The sequence below is a fragment of the Manihot esculenta genome, chromosome 5, assembly GCF_001659605.2.
Source record: "Manihot esculenta cultivar AM560-2 chromosome 5, M.esculenta_v8, whole genome shotgun sequence".
NCBI classification, from domain to species: domain Eukaryota; kingdom Viridiplantae; phylum Streptophyta; class Magnoliopsida; order Malpighiales; family Euphorbiaceae; genus Manihot; species Manihot esculenta.
In genome coordinates, this window is record NC_035165.2 from 11,490,363 (window position 1) to 11,507,147 (window position 16,785).

Sequence of the window (16,785 nt, forward strand, 5' to 3'; positions counted from 1 at the left end):
ATCGGCGGAATACGATAAATCCAAATTATATATAATAGCTAGCACGAAACTACTAAATAACTTGGGTTAACCATTTTGGACCAAGTGAAAAATGGGTCCAAAAATTATTTGGGCTAGTTTGGGCCGGATTGTTTCAATTGGTATCAAAGCCACCTGGATCAGACAAATTGTGCGGAGCTAGTGGACCTACGAGGAAAGGGCTACCCGTGTGAGATGAGGTGGAGTCGCCCAAGGTACTAGCGAACCACAATACCTAAGGGTTCGGTCCTGGTTTACCAATTGTACCAATTCAGTTGCGATGAGGACGTTGCAAATTTAGCAGGAGAGAGTGTGACGTCCACCTGCAAGCTTGTGGATTTCGTCCCACATCGGTGGAATACGACAAATCTGAATTATATATAATAGCTAGCACGAAACTATTAAATAACTTGGATTAACCATTTTGAACTAAGTGAAAAGTTGGATCCAAAAGTTATTTAGGCCAGTTTGGGCCGGGATGTTTCAGGAGCTTTCCCCAAAGCTGGGCGAGTGAGGACCCCGAGCCTGGCTCGCTTAAAGAAGGCTCTACCAAGATAAGACGACGTTCCTCACCACCTTGGTGATGTCCATTTTTTGGAATGTGATCATCGTCTTGAGGAAGTCTAAAGTCTCTTCCCCATCCCTTTGAGGCTGGACCCTATCCATTCGAGGCGGGATCCCATTCTTCCTCACCTTCACCCACATGTTCCAGCTCGTTCGGAAGCATCCAAAACCCACGAACGTTCGATGGTGGAGGATAAAAAATTTTTCTTCCATCGCTTTAGTGAAAAAGGTATCCGGCCAAACAATGTCTGGCATTTTCTCCCACTGAAAAATCAAAACTCCTCGTTTCTTCGATTATTCAACTGATACCGTTGAGGAAAGAGGGTCATGCTTGACTCAATGTTGTTATTAGAACAAACAAATCGAAAGGCCATCAAGATTCTCCAACTGTTGGGATGTAGTTGGGCGACTGAAAGTTTATGAAATCAAAGGACCTCAACAAAAATAGGATCCATGAGGAACCAAAGACCCACCTTTAACTGCTCTTCATAGACTATGATGTTATCCTCCACAGGGATTTGGTCATCCATCAAACGCTCGAGGACGGAGCACAAATGTAAAATGTAACGACCCGAAAATCGGACCGCTACCGGCGCTAGGATCCAGGTCGGCTTAAGGCCGCCGGGACCCGTAGCAAGCCTAACATGAAACCTGTAAACCTATTTAATCCCATACATGATCAACAACATACATAAAAATTTAAAACTTTTCTTTCATACATTCTATCATACACCAAACTCAACCTGTGCATGCACTGAACATAGTCACAATCATAAACTGACCCCTCTGTGGGATCTCATCAATGCCCCCGATGGGTGGCATAACAAGTGTTGAGTTGGTTTACATCTACAACATAAAACATCTAAGATCATGTAATAAAAGGGATAACAACATCCATAGGGTCAAGCACAACTTCTAATCCTCAATATCATTATACATAACATGACTACTCAAACTTTACATCATTTTACAATTTATCATGTCCACTTTCTATCCATTACAAACATATGACTTTACTCTTCTTGACTTCTCTGTCTAGCCCGTACCTGCAATCCTGGGGGATTAGGGAAAATGGGTGAGCTACTAGAGCCCAGTGAGCGAAATAATAAAACATTTAACATATATGATAACATGAAATGCATCATATCACAGCTAATCACAACAAGGATGAATTTGTCACCAATAGTCCTCTACATATTCCAACTGTGCCAGGGGCGTAGAATGGGCCTCACTGGTCTTTCTCTTACATAATCATAACATAGCATAATATAACATTCCAACTGTGCCAGGGGCGTAGAATGGACCTCACTGGTCTTTCGTACCGTATCATCATCATATCATCACATATGAGGACTAAAGGATCATTCAACATTCATCCGCATCATCAACATATTATGCAATGCAACATATTCGTGAATTCTAATGCAAACAACCTAATATATCTCATGGCATTCATGATGCGTGAATCATGCTAAGAATTAATTTATTTACTTTAAAACATGAAGAGTTTATTCCACTCACCTCTGGGTAGCTCTGACTAGACACTGGAGCAGCTGAGCTCACTGCTGGGGTCCTCGGTTCCTCGGGTCCGAACCTACACAGGTGGACTCAAATGAGGGACCAAACAACTAGAACATAACTCTAAAAACATCCCCCAAAAACCCCCTAAAACACCTTAAACAATCATGCAAAAACATGCAAAGGAAGGCTGAACAGGGCAGGTTCGGCGGCACCTTCGGCGGCCGAAAGTCCCTCCAGAGCCGAAACCCAGGCAGGTTCGGCGGCACCTTCGGCGGCCGAAAGTCCCAGACAGAGACGAAAGTCTCTTTTCGGGGGCAACTTCGGCAGCCGAAAGGCCTGCCTCCCAGGCAGGTTCGGCGGCCGAAAGTCCTTCGGCTGCCGAACCTGGTTTCTGCCAAAGGGCAGAAACTTGGTTCCCTTTGCACAAAAACTCCTCATTCCCAATCCAACATGCATATAACTCATTCAAATCATGCAAATATACATACATTGGCTCCTAGGGGCTTCAAACTATCATAAAACCCATCTACAACACATCAAACAACACAAATCCAACATACATTGCCTATAAACCAACATAAACCCAAAAACTCATAAAATCCTACACATGCATTTCTACTTCAAGAATCAACTTAAAACTTGTTAAAAACATGTAGTGAGCTCAAGATCGGCCCCTACCTCTTGAAGATCGAGAGGAAAACGACCCTAGCTCGAAGATAGGAGAGATTTGAGTTCTTGAACCTCAAAGCTCCAAAACTTGCTTTAAACTCGAAAATCTTCAAAACAAGATGAAAACTCATAAGAAAAGCATGAAAACTCGAAGGGAGAAGCTCAAAACAGAGGAGGGGCGGTGGAGAACTCACCTTGGCCGAAAACGGGAAGAAAAGCTTGCCCGTTTCGGCCATGGGGTCCTTTTATAGGGCTGCCCTTGCCACCTTTCGGCGGCCTAACGTGCCCCCACAGTGCATGCAAGTTCGGCGGCCGAACATGAGGTTCGGCGGCCGAACCTTGGCTGATTTAAACAAGGCTTTCGGAGGCCTAAAGCGCTCACAAAACCTCCCCACGTTCGGCCGCCAAACATAACTTTCGGCGGCCGAACCTGGCAAAGTCTCCAAAGCCTTCTCCACTCAAAACTTGAATTTATTTTCATTAAAGACCATAAAATACATCAAAACATTTTAAGAAGACATGGTTTTACCCTTCTAGAGGTCTCCGACATCCGAGATTCCACCGGACGATAGAAATTCCGATACCGGAGTCTAGCCGGGTATTACATAAAAGGTTTCTTGAGAAATTTAGTATTTATTATGAAGGCGATCTACATCTTACTCTGTTAGAATGGAAGGGATGTCACTTATTAGGCTGCCTTCACCTTCATGAGCGGCCCTCAGTGGAACGATAGAAGCTGGGGTGTGGATGGGGCCGTCGGAGAATGAGCTTGAGGCAGAACTTTCACCGGTAGTAAGAGAAGAAGAGGAAGTATTCCTATTCATTTTAAAAGGAAAAAAGCAAACAGGAATTACATTAAAAGCAAGTATGGATGAAAAAGAGTAGTTGAGTCTTTTCTAAAAACGAAAATGTCGGTTATGAACAAAAGTGATACTTGTTATATGGCAGTTTCAACAATAGGCTTTAAATATGTCTCGAGAAATAGGACAATCATCATTGATAGGCAGGAGCAGGCAAAATGACGTGAGCAGGGAAAGGCTAATCTAAATTAGCCACATGCTCCAAATCCTGAAGACAACTATCACCTTCGAATTTAAAAAATCGAAGACCAGTGGGGGAACCTCCGATATAACACAACAATTGTCCAAAGTAAGCTATGAGCTGTCATGATAGGACAGGACCACGTGGCAAGGGTCTGATAAGCCGATACACAGTTTCACTCGTGCAAAGGAAGACCAGGACTCCGGAACACCTAGTTCTTCATCAAGACTCGCCCTCTCCTGAAGAGATTGAGTATTCATATAATGTTACCTTTAGTAGGTACAATCCAACAAATCCACATTACGCCTGTAATTAAGGAATCACCAATCAATCAGCCGATGAGATCTCCTATCAATTAGCCGGCACCAGCCGAATTTTCAAGGAATACTATAATTAACTCAATCTTCTTACAATATAAAAACTAATGATCACAGAGATAAAGGTACACAATTCTTACATAACTGCTCTTGAGTTTTAAGCAATTTCTTATACTCACCATATTCTTCAGTTTAGTGACTTGAGCATCGAAGTGGCTATCGTAAGCGCCAACCACCTCACATTTTCTTTCTTGCAGGACTGACCAATCACAGTACAGCGAGGCGGGCAACCGCCAGGTGAGTCTTTGAGTGTTAATCCCAAAAGACAAAAGGCGAGTTTCCGCTAAAAATTATTACAAGACAGGTAACCGCCAAGAGAATTTTCGGATGTTAGTCCTAAAAAACACAGGCAATTTTTGCAAAAAACTCCACGAGGCGAGTAATTGCCAAGTAAGTATTCATATGTTAGGCCCAAAAGACAGACAATTTTCTGTTAAAAAGCTCCACAAGATGGGTAACCACCAAGAGAGTTTTCAGGTGTTAGTGCCAAAAGGCAAAAGCGAGTTTCTGCCAAAAATCGCCACGAGACAGGTATCTGCCAAGCTAACGACCGGGTGATAATCATGATTAATAAAATCCTTAAGCCGTTATCATAACCAAGTGTAAAGTTCAGTTTATTATTTTCAAGTTATTTATTCCATAACCATAAGGCAATAATCATTTATGATCAAGGGCAGGTAGCACGATGCAAGTGTGGAAAGCCAATCTAGATATGTTATGTGTCCACAATCGTGAAGTCAACTGTCACCTTCGAATCTGAAGAATCGAAGAGCGGTAGGAGACCTCTAATATTACACAACAATTGCGCAAAGTAAGCTATAAACTGTCACTATAAGACAGGGCCACATGGCAAGGGTCTGATAAGCTGATATGCGATCCCACCCATAGAAAGGAAGATCTGAACACTGTAGTACAAGATTCTTCATCAAGACTGGCCCTCTCCTAAATGGGTCGAGTCTTCACATAAAGTTACCACTAATATATATATTCCAGCAAATTCTCATTATGCCTGTAATTACAGGATCCTCAATTAATTAGCTGATGAGATCTCCTATTAATTAGCCAGCACCGGCTGAATTCTCAAAAAATGCTATAAATAACTTTATCTTCTTACAGTATAAAAGCTAATTATCATAGAGATAAATATACACAATTCTTACACAGTTACTCTTGAATTTTAAACAATTTCTTATACTCGCTCTATTTTTCAGTTTACTGACTTAAGTGTCGGAGTGGCTTCCTAAGTGTCAACTACCTCACATTCTCTTCCTTGCAAAACTGACCAATCACAGCACAGCTCTATTTCGACCACATCAGTAATTATAGTTTTTATTTATTAATAAAAATATTTTTAGAATAAAATTACAAGTATTGATTAACATTGTATTAAAATAGATCAAATTATTTTTTATCAAATTAATAATTTTTTGCACTTGGGTTTTTAAGGTAGTTCGCTTTAGATTATGCTTATTACGAAGACATAAATATTAACAACTAATTAATTGTTTTTTTTCACACATCAAATGAAGTATTTGTTATTTTAATAAAATATTTTAATCATTTTCTAAATTTTATATTTTTGAAATCATAACAGGAGGTTTTATTTTTTTTTTTTTTTTTTTTTTGTAAATTAGAGCAATTAACCTAATTAATGCTCCTATACATATAGTGTAGAGGGTATAAAAAAAAAATTTAAGTAGAATGTCTACAATTATCAAATTTAAGTTTATTTATCTTTATGATAAAAAAAAAAGAGCTACCAATATATAGTCTATTATTCTCCCGTTGAATAAGAGAAAGTAGGATTTAATATAATTTTATAATGATAAAAATATAAAAATATAAAATTTAATTTTAAATTTAAAATGAGATGATTCCAAAGTGTTATCCATTATTTTTAATTATTTATATGTATTAATAAAAAAAATAGAAAAACCACATGGAAATGTGTCGATTTTTGAACATTATTTTAAGATTCTTATGTTTCAAATATAAATTAGAATATTATTAAGAACTAATATTTAAATTTTTATAAATATTTTAGCGAATAATTATTTAAATATTAATGTTATATTTATAAAAAGTAAAATATATAAATTTATTACTAAATAAAATAATATTTTTGTGAAATAAGTCAAATCTACCTTGCACTTTTCATTGAGCTCAAATAAATTAATTTTTTATTTTTTTAGGCCAAATAGACCCACAATATTTAAGACCAAATGCATCATAACATATCAAAATATTAATTTTTAAATGATTTTTTAGATTATAATTCTTTATTTTTTTTTTCATTTTTCTAATTTTTATTTTTATTTTAGTTAAAATAATATACAAGTTTTAAAATTTTAAAATTTAATAAAATAATATTTTATTAGTAAACAATTAAGATACTAATATATTGGAATATATTTAGTTTTAAATTTAAAATTTATTAGTCTATTTAATCCAAAAAATTAAAATGAACTATATTTGGCCCTTGATAAAATTTATAGGGCCACATTTAGACTTATTTCTATTATTTTTACCATTTAATTATTTAATAAACTTAGATTAAAATTTTTTTTATTTTTTTATTTTTCATTATAAAATAAAAATATAATTTAGCCATAAATGATTACAATACTCTTATTAGAATAAATAATTTCAAAAAATTTAATTTGATTAATTTATTAATTAATTAAAATTTTATTTTAAATTAAAAATTAATTTTTTAATTTAAAAAAATTACTTAAAAAACTTAAAATTGTACGTGATTAAAAATTCATTTGAATTATTTTATCATGGAATTTTTCCATCTCCTTTTCTATCGGCTAGTTCAGCTGTCCTTACCTTAGAGAGTGAGTGTCTCCTTTCTGCCTGCATATTTTTTGGGTTTTCTTTTTCTTTTGGCCTAGCCAGATTTTAGCCAATTGAGAGTTGATTACATGTGATCTGTTCTTTTTCCTATGAACTTTATGTGATAGGTTTTGTAAGGTCTTTACTTACAAAAAACAGTTTTGGATTCAACCCCTAACGTTCACAACATTGGCTTTCGATTTCGACTTCCGATCCCTTCAGTATCGTTCACAACGTTGGCTTTCGATTTCGACTTCCGATCCCTTCAGTCTATATGAAATTTCCAATGAGCTTGCTGAGTTTGCATCTCCTTGGTTATTCTTTGGTGCTTATTTATAAGCATATTATAGTTTTTCTCTTGGACTCTATATATTTATTTTTCTAGCCCTGAAGGAAGACACATACATCGGCATGAGAAATTTGACTGTGTCATCACCAAAATTTTGGGTTGGATCTATTTGTTTAGCTGTTAGGGTTTCCTTGGTTAAGCTCATGGGCTTTAGCTCATGGACCTCTCTTAAACTTTATTTGGAATGGATAATTTTGAATAAGTTTTAAAAAAATGAATTTATTTTCTTAAACTTTTGTATTTGACAAAATTAATAGTATAAAAATTCAATTCTCTTCATTTTTTAGAATTGATTTTAAATTAAGAATAAATCTTGTCAAAATTATTAGAATTTTATAAAAAATGATTTCACTCAAAATTACTTAATTAGCACTCTGAGAATTTTTTTTCCTTCTCTTTTTATTTTTTTTATTTTAACTTTAAATTTATTTCTTATTTTTTTAATTAATAACTGTTATTTTAAAAAATTAATTTAATTTAATATTCACTATTAATATTTAATGTATTTATAATTAATATTAAGATATTTATTTTTAAATATTATAAAAATATTAATAATGATTTTTCATGATAAAATAATTCTTATTTATAAGAATAAATATTTATGTTTAGTTTAAAAATAATAAAAATTAATGATGAATAAATTATGATCCGAAATCCTATGGATCACGTCTAAAAACTCTATGACGAGATGAAATAATTTCAAAAATCAACAATAAACCCTTTCTATGGCACTTAACGCAAAATATAGCGAGAATACTAATAATTGAGAATTAGAGAAATAAGATAAACGGCACAATTGAATTAATAAATTTAGTTTGATTGTTGATGCAATTGAAAGAATGCAATCGCGCTTTCATAATAACAAAAGCATACAAATAACATAAATAATTCTTAATTTTAATTCCATTTAAAAAAAATCTTAATTTTGATTAAAAGTTTGCCACGCAAAGGACGACCGGAGTTTATAGAGAAAAAACTAAACTTTAACTCTAAAAGACTAAGAATAAAGTAAATTCTAAAATATTAAATAAAATGGGATGAATTAAAAGCCAACAGTAAAGGGGCGCGGCTCAGTAAGGTCCAATTCAGGCCCCAAAACATCAAATTACTTAGTTAAATAAGTCTAAATACAAATAAATTAACTTATGAAATATAACCATCAATTAAATAGATATACTCCTTACACAGTATCTAAACTAAATAAATCAATAAATGATAGATTATGGAAAGTAGCAAACAAGTCCACCAATGTCAAATTAGACAATAACATTTTCAACACACACCTCAAAGTAATGAGAGTAGTTTAGGTGTACCTTCAAACTCCACATAGCACTTGTTGAAAGCAAGTTCACTAAGTTCTTGTGTAATTTGTTCTTGAATGGATAAAAACATGACTACCTCAAACTTCTTTGCATGACTCCTTGTGATAGGTCTACTAGGGAGCACTAATGTATCTCCCATGCTCCCTTGAGCTCCTTGAATGAGTGATGGATGATCCATATCATTCTCCCTTTCCTCAAAAAAAATTATCTTCAAATCTGTATCATAGTCAAAAGGAGACAAGTGACTAACATTGAAAGTAGCTGAAACATTATACTTACCAGGCAAGTCTATCTTGTATGTATTGTCATTTATGCGTTTCAAGACTTAAAAAGGACCATCCCCACACACATCAAACTTGTTCTTCCTTTGGTTGGAAAATCCCTCCTTTCTGAAGTGCACCCAAATCTAATCTCTAAGAGCAAACACCGCTTTCTTCCTTTCTCGGTTTGCCCTATTTACATACATCTAATTCTTCTTCTCTATGTTAACCCAAGACCTCTAACGTAAAGACTTCACTAATTTTACCTTTTTGTCTCCATTTAAACTAGTAAGCTTATGTAAAGGCAAATGAACAAGATCCAAAACAGTCAATGGGTTAAAACTATAAACAATTTCAAATGGAGTGTAACCTAGAAGAGTGTATCCTACGGTTATAAGCAAACTCAATGAATGGCAAACAATCTTCCTAAATTTTTAAGTTCTTACTCACAATAGCACGAAGCAAATTACCTAATGTCATATTCATAAACATCAGTTTGACCATTTGTGGATGACAAGTAGTAGAATATAACAATTTAGTACCTAATTTACCCCACAAAACCCTCCAAAACTGTGAAAGAAACTTTGCATCCCTATAGTCCATAGTATCCCATATAATTGTACTACCTCGCTAAAGAATAGGTCAACAACATTACTAGCATCATAAGTTTTACAACAACGAATGAAATGTGCCATCTTGCTAAACTTATCAACCACAACACATATGTTATCTTTACCATGCTTAGTCCTAGGTAAACCAAACACAAAATCCATATATATATATATATCAACCCAAAGTGAACTAGAAACAGGTAAAAACATATATAATCTATGAGGCATATACATAGATTTTGGCCTGCCTATAAATAATATAAGCATTATACAATTTTTTCACATTTTTATACATATGAGACCAATAAAAATGTTATAACAAAATATCATAAGTCTTATGTACACCAAAGTAACCCATTAATCCCTCACAATGACAAATCAAGTTATTATCGCTTAATTCAAAGTTTACGAGATGAGAATTATATTTGAAAAACGTGAAATAATGAGAAAACTAAATCACAATCTCTTCGGCTCATGTGGACAGACAATACAATTTCAATTGTATAATGCATGTATGACCAAATTGTATTTAGACCAATTTTGTTATTTTGATATTTTAATATTTTATAAAATTTATTTTAAATTAATTTAGTCTAAATTAGAAACTAAATTCATACAGCTTATTAGGAAATGATTTCTCCAACACAATTTAAAAAAATGATCTTTAATATAATTTAAGTTTGACTATTTGACTACATACTCTTCCTATATTGTAATTATACCTTTCTATACTAGAAAAATTAGGATTTTGAGTCTATAAAAACACCGTTAAGGTGGCCAGCACAAATTAATCAATGAAGAGAAATAATATTATGCACAATATTTTGATTCTTTTTCATTATTTAAAAATTTATCAAGGTTCAACCTTGTAATTTTCTAATATAATTTACTTCATACTTAGTTAATTTATCAAGAATTTTTTTTTTATATTTTTTAAGTAGAATCGCTTGATTATCTATGTAACTAATTACATTGATTAGGATACAGTAGAGTAATTTTTTGTATTATTAATTTATTCGACATAAAAGAATTCAAATAAATTTTATTTTATTTAGATTGATTTCAAAAAATAACAATGAATTACAAAAAGTGCATACTAACTAAGGGCTTAGATTTGTATTCCTATTTTTTGCCTCTAGGTTCCTTGCTTATTATTGAAATTTTACCTGCAGCAAAAAATAAAGGAATTTTTTTATCTTGTAAGATGAATGGTTCTGAACGAATTCAATAAGAATATAAGAAACTTTTCTACTTTATAAATTTGTTTTTTAAAAAATAGTTCAAATGGAAATTTTTAATTTATTTTTCCAGAACTGGACCCTCCTTTTGAGAATCCATGGAAAATTATGAACCATGCTGGTTCCTTTCTCACGATTCCTGAAATGCACAGGAAATCCAGCCCCAGCTCCATGCTTCTTCAGAAAATGCTTTAACGCATGGGCTTCACAAATCAAGAATGCCTCCTCCCCCTACAAAGCTTTGGACCTCTACTTCCAAATGCACCGCCGCTCCGTCCCTTTTGATAGCTTCTCTATTCTCTTCACACTCAAATCATGCACCCGTTTGCAGAGCCTCGTCATCATTCGTCATCTCCATTCTCATATAATCAAATTGGGATTCATCACTCACGTATACGTTGCCACTTCTCTACTCCATGCTTATGTTGTTACATCATTTAGTAATGCTCGTGTATTGTTCGACGAAATGCCTGAGAGAAACACTGTTACGTGGAATACAATGATTACAGCGTATTCAAGGTCAGGGAATATAAAAAAAGCACGGGGCATTTTTGAGGAAATGCCGTTGAGGAATGCGGCTTCTTTGTCTGCCATGATTAGGGCCTACTTTGACCGTGGCTATTGGGATCAAGGGCTATCGTTATTTCGAGAAATGATATCAAGTGGGGAAATAAAACCAGACGAAGTGACCGTGGGAACTGTTTTATCATGTTGCATAAACTTAGGCTCTCTTGCATTGCTAGTTGGGGAGTCGGTTCATGGCTTTACTGTGAAGAATGGGTGGGAGCTGAATGTGGAAATTGGCACAATTCTGGTTGACATGTATGCTAAGTGCGGTCATATGAAGAATTCTTTCAGACTTTTTGATTTGATGCCAGAAAGGAATGTCATGTCTTGGACTGCGTTGATATGTGGGGCATCACAAAATGGCTTTAGTCAGGAAGCGTTGATCTTGTTTAAGATGATGCAAGAGACAAACGTTAGACCTAATGAGCTGACTTTCACTGGCATTCTTAATGCGTGTGCTCATTCGGGGCTAATTGAAGAAGGCAGAAAATATTTCAAGATGATTGAAGAGTATGGTTTGGAGCACAGAATTCAGCATTATGGATGCATGGTTGATCTGCTTGGCAAGGCAGGGTTGTTAGAAGAAGCTTATGAGGTTATTAAGAAAATGAAACTTGATACTAATGCTTTTATCTGGGGCTCCTTTTTATCAGCCTGCAAGGAGCATAAGCAGTTTGACATGGCTGAAATAGTGATTGAACCCATCTTGAGTGCAATAAAGCCAGAGAATGATGGAGGCATTTATACTCTTATTTGTGATTTGTATGCTTTAAATGAGAAATGGGATGATGCAGAGAGAGTGAGAAAATTAATGCTTAATCAAAATGTGAGAAAAGCCAGAGGCTCTAGTTTTATCAGAAATTGATCATATGACATCCATTCATCTGTTCTCAGGTAATAGTTTGGAATTTTGACATTTCTGGGTGTGATTATGGCATATTAATCATTTTGTACAGCCTCAAAACTATTGAATTCTTACAATTATTTGTTCAACAAAATATAATGAGAATGAGCCAGCACGGCAAGAAGATAGAAACAAACAATAAGATTAGATTGCTTATAGCCTGTATCAATGTTTAAAGATCATTTATTTTGTTTGCTGATTATAATTTTAGGGAACAAAAAGGAATTGGAGCACTGTGGGGTATTCATTTTGCTTCATAATTCACTATATATTATGTTTGATGTCCCTTGGAGGGACTTCCTGGAAAGCTTATTGCAGATGGATAGTTTTAGAAAAAAGAAGGGAGGAAACGAAAAAAAAAAAATTAATAGCATCAATACATTACTCTGTAAAGTTCTCAATAATGATAGAACCAAATTCGCTCAATATACAAAGCCAATGACCATATAATATAGTAAATATAGTTAACAAAATATACCATAGACAAAGAATTGAATGCTATTTTCCAGCATTCCCTTGTTGAACGTAGGCAGACTGTAGCAAAGAAGGCAAAACAAGAGGAGAAAGTAGAGGAATAGGGTCTTTACTGTGGTAGAATGAATTGAAAGAAGGAGGTGCCATCGGTGGTGATGATGAATTGATGCTTCGCCCAGTTGCTGCAAGTGCATCCTGTGTTAAATCAACAATGGCATTTGGCTTAATCTGCAGAGGACAAGGAGCTCGCCTTTGCAAACGGCTCAATGGCTTTCTGAATTCATATTCATCTTTGTGAATACAAGTTTGGAAGCCAGGAAAATCAACACCAGAATCCTCCATTTTGTTTGGTTTAATCTTTTAGATTTCTTAATCTATGTATGCTCTCAATGTTGTCTATAACTATAAACAAGAGAATCATACACATGGGATGCTTCTTGCCATTATCTGATGTGGACATGTAATGGGATCTCAGAAAGCCACGTATTGAGTGGATTGTGCACTGGAATTCACTATATAATCACTATAAACTGCAATAGAATATTAGAGTCATGTGAGGTTGCCTTGGTTGCTGGGGATGGAAGAAACTTAGTTGCCTTCCATATCATCATATTCTTCATGTGAAGAGGAATCAATGCACAGATTTAAAAGCTGAAAGTTTTCAGTGAAATAGAACCTCCAAGCACATGACTCTTTATTGATTTTTCCTATGCAATCTTTTTTAGTTACCGAATTAACACATTTATTATTAATTGACAAGTATGGAAGGGTTTCTTGTTTCGAGATTAAAGGTCATTATTTTGCTATGATTGTCATGCCAACCCATCAATGTTGCCCCTGTGTCTCTCCTGTCTTTAACAACGAACAACTCTTCCATTATCTTATATTGATTATTAATTGAAGATATTTTTAGAACAGAACTGAAGATTATTGACTGTTGACTAATCTAATGTAGTTGTTAATTTTGGACAACTACATCTGATAAAGGCAGTTGCTAGCAAGTGTAGCTTTGTTGATTCCAGTTCTAAAAGCTCCACTAACACTCTTATTGGGAGGATTTTTTTATATATATAAGATAATAGTATGTATTATTTTGATCACTCGTAAATAATTAAAAAATAAATAAATTTTAATATAATTCAAGATAAATTTATTTAAATAAATTCATTAAATAAAAAAATAATTTATAAATGAAAGATTTTTAATCGTATCAACTTATAATGAACTATTAATATATTTTTACAAGTGAAAACGTATTTTAATTGATTCCACATATATATTAGAGTTTTTTTTTTTTTTTTGAAAAGGAGAAATATTATTAATTCAAAGTGATCAAAGAAACTATATGAGGAGAAAAGATATAAACTCAAACTTTTTGACCTGACTCAGAATGAGTCGATGTTGTTAGAACATGAGCGACATCATTCGCAGACCTATAAATAAAACTACATCTTGCTTCTCCATAGCTGGATAGAAGTCATTTACAATCTTGAACCAAAAGATCAAAAGGTGATAAATCCTCTAAACGAAACATTGTTAATGAATACAATAAGAACCTGCGCATTGAATGTAAAATTTCTCTTTACTAATTTTCTCTCTCAACTAATGCATGGCACTCCTCTCACTGCACACGCTTCACGGTTTCACACAATTCCAATCAATTATGGCCTTGTGGCCTCCTGTAAACCTCTGCATCATATTGTTATAAAAATCAATTTATATTTCAAAAAATTTTAATTTATTAATAAATGTTTATTTTTAACCTTTTAAATATTTTTAAATTTTAAATATAATAACCTTATTTTATAAAATTTGATGATAATTAAAAATTTTATTTGAATAAATATTTTTTTACCGTTATAGATTTAATATTTAAATATAATATTAAATTTGATTTTTATAATTTTATACATATTTAATTATATTATCTCAAAATTTTTATAATAATTTACGATAACTAATTTTTTCACTATAAATAGTATGTATCTTTATAAAAAAAATTACTCTAATTTTTCTATTTTATTTCTTTATTCTTATTGCTTTTTGTTAGATTATAAATTAAAAATAAATTTTTATTGTCTTAATTCTGAAAATTAAATTTAAGAAAAACATGTTTTATTGAGAAGGAGGGCAATTATGACAGTTTCAAACACGATTTAAATTTTATTTTTTTTTCTATTTTTTTAGCAAGTTTAGGAATTTATTTTTTTGTACTTCAATAGTAAGAGAATCTTATTTTTTACCGATAGTAAAAATAATTAAAAGCCTACCGCAAGATTTAGACTATTAAAATTTGTTGCTATTAAAATCCGGTGGTAAACAAAAAAATACAAGTAACTTTTAGTCGATCAAAAATAAAAATAATTAAAGATTTACCGCAAGATTTAGATTATTAAAAATTATTGCTGATAAAATCTGGTCGTAGAGAAGTAAATACATACAACTTTTAGTCTATAGGAGATGATAGATATCTAGTAAATATTCAATTTATGATTTAATTTAAAAAATGAGTTTTAATAAAAAAAATTAAAAAAAGTTAAAAATATTAACATGTTTGAAAAATTATAAATATAACCAATTCAAATTATAACATATTTCTTAGTTTTAATATTTACTATTGATATATAATATTTGGATGAATATAAATTAATTTATGAAATAAATGATTTATTTTTTTAATTACAATTGAGTAGGAAATTTTTTTTTGTTATCGAATTGTGAATTAAAAAATTATTTAATTTTTTAGATAATTTAATTTTTTTATTTTATTAAAATAGAGGTGGGTCTGTGAAATTAAATATAGAAATAAAAACTTTGCTCCATCTCTCGATCCACTAATTACTTTCTCTAATAGTATATCATTATATATATATATATATATATATATAAACTTTCTAAGTTCAAATCTTCTAGTATAATTTAACTTTTACTTCCTAATTAGACTTTTTTTAATTTAATTTTAGCTTTTAATTCCAACATTGAATTACAAAATCTATGATTTTTGGACTACTTTAAAAGAAAATTTTACCATATAATTATAGCAGGAATGATGTTTTTATTATAGTTATTAATTAGAGAAAAGTATAAAAAAATATATTATAATTTCACTTATTTTCATTTCAAATATTTATAATTCAATTTGTGTCAAAATAGTATTTATAGTATCATACCGTTAACAAATAATGACTATTATTAAAAATACTACAACAACTATGTGCAATAATTCTTCCTCTCTTAACGTTTTGAACTTTCATACATGTAAAATTTTTAGTTTATCCTGAATTTATTTGATATTATTAATAGAAATATTAATAAAATTTTTAAAATGTGCTAATTAAATTTTGTTAAAAAATTAAATTTAATATATTTAGGTCATAATAGTTTTAAAAAAGTTATGTAACTTTAATTTTTAATTTTTTTTGATATTTTTTTTTCAGAAATACATTTTTGAACCTCAATCCTAAATAAGCTCTATATTTATGAAAGGTAATGTTTCAGTTTTAAACACTTTGGTATATGCATGAACTACTTTCTCTTTTTTTTTTTTAATTTTAATTACAATACTGCTCCGACTAGATATCAAGAGTGTTTTTTTAAATTTAATAAATATATGTATATTACCCATTTTTTAATTATATGTTCTTGATAAAAGTTGTTATTTTCCATCCAAGTTTCCCTCTGTAGTCCCTTTGTGACTCGATATTCTCGCCTTTTCCTATTCTTTAAACCTAACTTCTTCTTTTCCTTTCCCATGGAAGACTATCAGCATCAATTGACTATCAATGAAAAAGAAAATGTTGTTATCCCTATTAAGAGTTCCAAAGATATTTCGATCCTTACTTATGATTTCTGTATGGTGGGGATGTTTCTCACATACAATCCAATCAATTTTCAGAATATGCAGATCTCTTTGGCATATTTATAGCATCCTTTATAGGGGTATCTATTATGAAATTAGAGACAAAAAGATATTTGTTTCGATTTTTTAATAATATTGTAATATTGACTTTGAAAATATAAGGAATGGAA

At 32.1% G+C, this 16,785-nt stretch overlaps 1 protein-coding gene across 1 annotated transcript; it reads left to right on the forward strand.

Moving 5' to 3' along the window:
* The first annotated feature begins 10,729 nt into the window (after positions 1 to 10,729).
* LOC110614955 (pentatricopeptide repeat-containing protein At1g33350) lies at positions 10,730 to 12,293 on the forward strand. Its single transcript, XM_021756649.2, has one exon. The coding sequence runs from the start codon at positions 10,927 to 10,929 to the stop codon at positions 12,241 to 12,243; it is 1,317 nt and encodes a 438-aa protein (XP_021612341.1). The 5' UTR covers positions 10,730 to 10,926; the 3' UTR covers positions 12,244 to 12,293.
* Positions 12,294 to 16,785: the final 4,492 nt, after the last annotated feature.

Excerpts from the sequence above, each read along its gene's own strand:
- LOC110614955 (XM_021756649.2), top strand. The coding sequence starts at position 10,927 with ATGCTGGTTCCTTTCTCACGATTCCTGAAATGCACAGGAAATCCAGCC.